Genomic DNA, 6,696 nt, shown 5'->3' on the forward strand with positions numbered 1-6,696 from the left:
TCTGCAAACAGCCTGAAGACCCCCACAGAACATCAGCAAACAGCCTGAAGACCCCATAGAACATCTTCAAACTGCCTGAAGACCCCATCTGCAAACAGCCTGAAGACCCCCACAGAACATCAGCAAACAGCCTGAAGACCCCCACAGAACATCTGCAAACAGCCTGAAGACCCCCACAGAACATCTGCAAACAGCCTGAAGACCCCCACAGAACATCTGCAAACAGCCTGAAGACCCCATCTGCAAACAGCCTGAAGACCCCATCTGCAAACAGCCTGAAGACCCCCACAGAACATCAGCAAACAGCCTGAAGACCCCCATAGAACATCTGCAAACAGCCTGAAGACCCCTACAGAACATCTGCAAACAGCCTGAAGACCCCCACAGAACATCTGCAAACAGCCTGAAGACCCCCACAGAACATCAGCAAACAGCCTGAAGACCCCCATAGAACATCTGCAAACAGCCTGAAGACCCCTACAGAACATCTGCAAACAGCAGAGACAAACTCGACTGCAGCTGAGGATCTTGTCCATTAACCTGGACCTGAACCTGGACCAGGACCTGGACCTGGACTCTTCTACTGAGAAGCCATGATCTGTTTATGTAAGGACTGAAGCTTGTTGTTTAACATGTCCTGACTGAAAAAAGCAAAGCCTTCTGTTGTTGTGTTGTTCTAAAACAACATACAGTATCTAACAATATTTAAATGTTTTCCACAGCCATGGAGCCATTCCAGATGTGTAATGTGCTCATGCCAGAGGCCTGAACAGTCCATCTGTAGTGAACTCATGATTTTATCTGCTCTGAAAGTCTGAACACGGGTTAGCCTTTWTTCTCATGACCAATGGGACTTTTCATATAAAATGCATGTGAGCAGTGAATTATTAATGGTGCTTTTTATTCTCCTCRTGTAGGATGGGAGATGTTAGAATAATAATGTCTCATTTATGACCGACTCCTGCAGGTCCTGAACACTCTGTAACAAGTTATCAGCTCAGACAGAACATCTCTCATTTCACATCCTTTCACATGTATGACGTTCAAAGTTCGTGCAACTAGCACTTTCCTTTATCAAGTTATGACTAAAATTAATTTTAAAAAACATGTTACTTCCTGCCTGACTCGATCAAGCTACTCCCCGCTGCCTCCACCCCCCTCAAACCCCACCATCAATCCAAGCAATCACGTCTCGGGCCATCTCCGCCCACATTAAGACCTCGGCCAATGATGATTTGGGTCATCTCCGCCCACAGGGCAACACGTTCGCAGAGACCCCTACTTGAGAAAACCTGAAACTATCTGAGGATGCATCAAAATGCTTTGTGGAAGTAAACCTACAACCACAAACCTCACTTCAACTGTCACAAATGAATCACTAAACCAACACGTTCACTGTGTGTCTAATTAAAAATGAAGCCAAAGCATCTTTAAATCTGCAGTTTTAACAACATCAGCTAAACAACTCAAAGATTTGCACCGATTTGTTGAGGTCCCTCAGTATATGTCTCCTGAGACAAGCAGTCCACCTGGAGTCAAACCGTCACCATCACAGACAAAAAGAATCCGACACATCATACCTGGTTGTGAAGCCCCCTCTGGTCCCTGTGGGGGAGCCGAGGCTCTCTCCTGGTTTGGCTGGCCTGTCCCGGTTCATGTGCTGCAGAATGGAGCTCAGCTCAGTGATCACTGTGTTCTTGGAGTCTGGTGTGGACGGTGGGCTGTGTAGCTCGGGGGGCTGATCGCCCCACAGCTTAGATGTCCTTTGAGAAGGAGTCCTTGGAGGCTCTGAGGATGATGGAGGAGGAGGAGGGACTTGAGGCGGGGAGCCATATAACTCTGGAGGCTCCTCAATGAGAGCGTCATGATACAGAGATGTTCTATTGATGACAGATTTGCCCTTGGGTTTGGGTGGGACAGGGGGCCGATCGATCAGGAAGGCATGTCCGTCTGCAGTGGCATAGAGACTTTCCAAAGCGCTGTCACAGAAGCCTCCTTCTGACGACAAGGTGGAGATGCTGGAAACATTGCTGGTGGTTTCCATGTGCTGGGGGTCTCCACTGCTGCGACTGTCGACCTCTTCAATGCCCGAGTCGGCCACCGTCTCTGGTTCAGGTGGAGCAGGGTGGTACGAAGGGGGCATGCTGTTTGCCACCCGCTTGTGTTGATTCGTGACGGGTGGTGGAGCGTGGGGATGGTACGGGGGTAATGCAGGTCCTCCGTTCCGTCTCTGCTGCTGAATCATCTCAGCTATGGCACTGGCCTGGTCATCAGGAATGTCAATACTGTTGGCAAACTCCAGCGGCGGGGGGAGGGGCTCTGAAAACTCAAACTCTTCATCTATGTCGACTGAGGCCAGAGGTGGAGGAGGGATGCGGAATGGCAGTTTGACTGGCTCTTCTAAAGACTCGCCTAAAGGAACGCTTCTTCTCCGTGAAGCAGCTGACTGGGGATTGGACAGGTTGGGGATGTTGTGAGGACTGGGCTGGTTGGGGTCCTTTAACTCAGARGGGCGGTTGCTGTCCTGGACGTCCAGCTCCTGGTTGTTTGCCTTGTTGTTTGTGGCGTCTGTGTGGACCATCAACAGCCCCGTAGACTTCGGCTGCGACGTATCAGACACATTCGCCGGTGCGCTCTTCCTCTCCTCGAGTGGCTGATGCTGCCGCTCTTCACGTGCTCCGTCACTCTCATACTTGTGTTCGGTCATCTGTCTCCGTAGACCTCCACGGCCCGGCCGCCCCATCGTTGCCGTGGATATTGTAGCAAAGCTCGCCTCAATCCCAGAGCGCAGTTTGGTGTCAATAAATAAAGGCTGGTTGAGGTCCGGTTTGTGGCTTTGTTGAAGAGGCAGGGACTGGGCTTCATGCTTGGGGGTCTGCTGAACCTGAGGAGGATTTGTTGGCTGATTTTGGGGATGGTTCTGTTGTTCTTTCATGGCTCGATCACGAGCGGCCAAAGCCAGAGCAAGAGGAGAATTGGGGTCCAGAGGTTTCCCAGTGACAGGATGGAGGTAGGTCCCATTGGCCTTGTAGTGGCTCTTAGGAGGKGTGGCTGGGAGACTAACTGGACTGTCCAGATTGGGACACTGGCCTGTTCTTGTYTTCAGAGGCTCCCGAACCACTGTGGGCTCAGGAGTGTTGAAATCTGTCAGATTTCCACTACCACCTCCAACTGGTGGTCCAAGCTGCATTGAAGGAGGAGCCATTATCCTTCTGAGCCGTTCATCACTACTAAACATACCTTCATCAATGGACTTGGACTGACGAAGACGAGGGGTCGGTGTGGGACCACTTGTTTCGTCATCCCCAATGTCTATTGACTGGAAAGCAATGGAGTTCTTTTTTGCTTCTAGCCTCTTCTCGCGGTCCCGCACTGCTCCGGCGATAGCTGCTGCAAAAGGGTTGTTTAGAGAGAGCGGGTCGTCAGGACGTAAACCTCCAAGTCCAACAGCAGTGGGTGTGAGGGGTGGATGTTCAGGGGTGGTGGGCTCGATCTCCATACTGCTACCCTGGCTGCTCTTGCCACTGCTGCTGGTGGAAGGCTCTTTAACGATAATAGTGGGGATGGGGATGGAGGAGCATGTCCTTTCTACGGGTGTGGTGGGCATGGACACTGGTCCTGAGGGGCTAGATGGCACGTGGCAGGTTTTTTCTGGACTGTCTTCCACGTTCGACTGTTTGACCAGCATTCCCTTCCTTCTAGCTGGTTTTGCTGGCACATACAACGTCTTATTACCTACCTCAGAGTACGGGTTCTCAGGCACCGGTGTGCGCCCTCGGGTGCGTGTGCTCTCAAACTGCTCTGAGCTTTGGCGGAAATAGCCTCGCCTTAAAGTACTGACGTCTGTGGTCCTGCTGATGGTTGTCACTGCGTTGGGGGAGTTCTGGGTGAAGCTGGGTCGTGTGGTGCCGTAGCTCTTGGCTGTGGGGCTAGCAACTGAGTTGTAGCCAGGTGGAGAAGGGGGTGAAATGGCCGGGGGAGGAGGGATGTCCTCTGAGGTGTCTGGCATCGAGAGGCTCCGGGAAAACTTGAGCGGGGGAGGGGTGAGGAGTCCCTGCTTTTCATCCTCTGATGTACCTTAGAGACATGGAGCAGACAGAAAACTTGTGTGAGAACATCCTTTACTTCCTACTTTCATAGTATTTCTACTGTTGGTGTAAGCTCTTTTTAACCTTTAGAACCAAATATTTACTATTTACTACGCAATTCAGTTCCCCACTGAACAAAATACACACTTAGTGTACTTAGTATTTGCTGCTAAACTACTCTGGGATACTTTATCACACAGMGGTCAAACTCCAGTCCTCCAGCGCAGCTATCCTGCAGGTTTTCCTGCTTTAACTCTTCTGAATCAGTGGCTGAATCACCTCTTCAGGTTCTGTAGAAGCCTCACCATTCATGCAAACCAGGTGAGTTGGAATCAGTCAGTATATTTATTCAGCAGAGGATTAGATATCTACAACGTTACCACTTCTCTGCACAAATTCAGCTCAGATTCTGCAAAGAAAATGATAGAAAATGTAAATGTTTTAATCCTAAAGTGTTGCCTGTATTTTCTTCAGGTGGATGAAGGTAACTCAGTTTGTGAGCATTAAAAATGTGTTGCAGCACATAGAGGAACAGGAACAGGACACATTATTACACAGTTACACTCATCAGCTCAGAACGTACAGCTGTSTAGCTGTTTCTCATGTTCTGCTGATGGCACAGCTGAGTGACATCACCTCACATGATCCTCCTGAAGTTCTGCAGTCAGAGTGAAGTTTCAATGGATAACAGGCTGAAAGACACTCTGCTGACCCCATCCTTTAAATTCAGCTAGAATTACATGTAGGAGTGCAGAGGGACTACACAGAGACAGGACACACAAAGTGCTGGACGTGCACACATTAACTATATGCACACAATAAATACACAAACATCATGCACACACTAATTACACATAAACCATACACACAATAAATACACAAACATCATGCACACACTAATTACACATAAACCATACACACACTAACTACACAAACATCATGCACACAATAAATACACAAACATCGTGCACACACTAATTACACATAAACCATACACACACTAACTACACAAACATCATGCACACAATAAATACACAAACATCATGCACACACTAATTACACACAAACATAATGCACACACTAATTACACACAAACATCATGCACACTAATTACACATAAATACACACACTAACTACACAGATACCAGGTACATTAAACACACTAACTAGACAAACATCATGCACACACTAAGTACACAGGTACATCAAACACNTATATATACTGTATATCACAGTAACTGTATATATACTGTATATCACAGTAACTGTATATATCACTGTAAGAAATGATCATAAAAAGCAAAGATAATGTCATTTTTAGAGCATTTATTCATCAGAAAACTGTAATCATAATCAAACCCAGTATTTTTACCGTAGTACAAATGAACATAACAGAAGAACAAAAGAATATTTTATATACATTGTAAAATGAATTCAACAACAAACAAAAACATTTCTCAAATTTTCAACAATATCAAAATAAAGTTATAACCAGAACTTAAAGTACAATTACTCATTTAGACAGAAAAATGTTATATGTGTCCTGTGTGTCCTGTGTGTAGTTGGTGTTCATTTCACATGTTGTATAATTTCTATCGGTTTCTCTCTTTACTGTTCATATATTTCTCTTTTACTTTTTCTTTTTCTTTAAAGTATTAAAAAAGCCACTGATGATGCAGAAATTAAGAAACTAACATTCAGTTTTGTTGAAGTGGCAAAAAAAGAAGAAAAAGACAGAAAAATGTTTTAGTGGGACAGGACCTTAAGGTGCAGGAGCAGCTGGAAAGGTGGCTGTATTTTCTAACAGCCTCAGCCAGCTGCTCCTCAGCAGAACTGAAGTTTTACAGTTCACTGTCTTTTCTGCATAAACATGCCCACATGGAAGTTCTGAGTAATCCCACAACATGACGCACCCCCTGAGGGACGAGTATGAAGAAGGAGCCCTCAGAGCTCATCCAAGAACAACAAGAGGTCCTGTTTGTGACGAAACTGTCAGTGAGCAGCTTTAGTCACTCCTCACAGGATGAATCCATCTTAAAGCTACAGAAACAGCTGGGATTTCTGAGACCCACGATGCCAAGCTGCCTCAGACACAGAGAGGAGCAGGGTTTGAACAGTTCAGGTTGGTAAAGTGATCAGTTTATTTCAGGTGGTCTCCTGGCTCTGCTCAGTGCAGAACCAGTCTGCTCAGATTGGAACGGCTCATCTCTTTCTTCATCTTTACAGACTGGAGCAACACCTTCATTATCACAGATTAAACCTTTATCTGCTGGTTCCTCTCGAGCTCTGTCAACATCACAGGAACTCTCAGATCAATGAAGTCCTTCACACCAAAGACTCACTCAGCTCCAACTCACAGAGCACCTTCACTGTGAGACCTGCACTTCATCCCTGCTGTGAACCACCCAGTGTACAGCCTGAAGACCCCCACAGAACGTCTGCAAACAGCCTGAAGACCCCCACAGAACATCAGCAAACAGCCTGAAGACCCCATCTGCAAACAGCCTGAAGACCCCCACAGAACATCAGCAAACAGCCTGAAGACCCCCACAGAACATCAGCAAACAGCCTGAAGACCCCCCACAGAACATCTGCAAACAGCCTGAAG

At 47.1% G+C, this 6,696-nt stretch overlaps 1 protein-coding gene across 1 annotated transcript in view; it reads right to left on the minus strand.

Annotated features, from left to right (window-relative positions):
* The window catches only part of LOC106532483 (SH3 and multiple ankyrin repeat domains protein 2), a gene marked incomplete at its 5' end in the record, with an annotated part of 19,282 nt that overhangs the window by 3,032 nt on the left and 9,554 nt on the right, over positions 1–6,696 (minus strand). The window contains 1 exon segment of the mRNA XM_014028539.1: positions 1,581–4,077. Coding sequence (XP_013883993.1) covers positions 1,581–4,077 — 2,497 coding nt within the window.

Source organism: Austrofundulus limnaeus, unplaced genomic scaffold (genome assembly GCF_001266775.1).
Source record: "Austrofundulus limnaeus strain Quisiro unplaced genomic scaffold, Austrofundulus_limnaeus-1.0 Scaffold777, whole genome shotgun sequence".
Classification (NCBI taxonomy): Eukaryota; Metazoa; Chordata; class Actinopteri; order Cyprinodontiformes; family Rivulidae; genus Austrofundulus; species Austrofundulus limnaeus.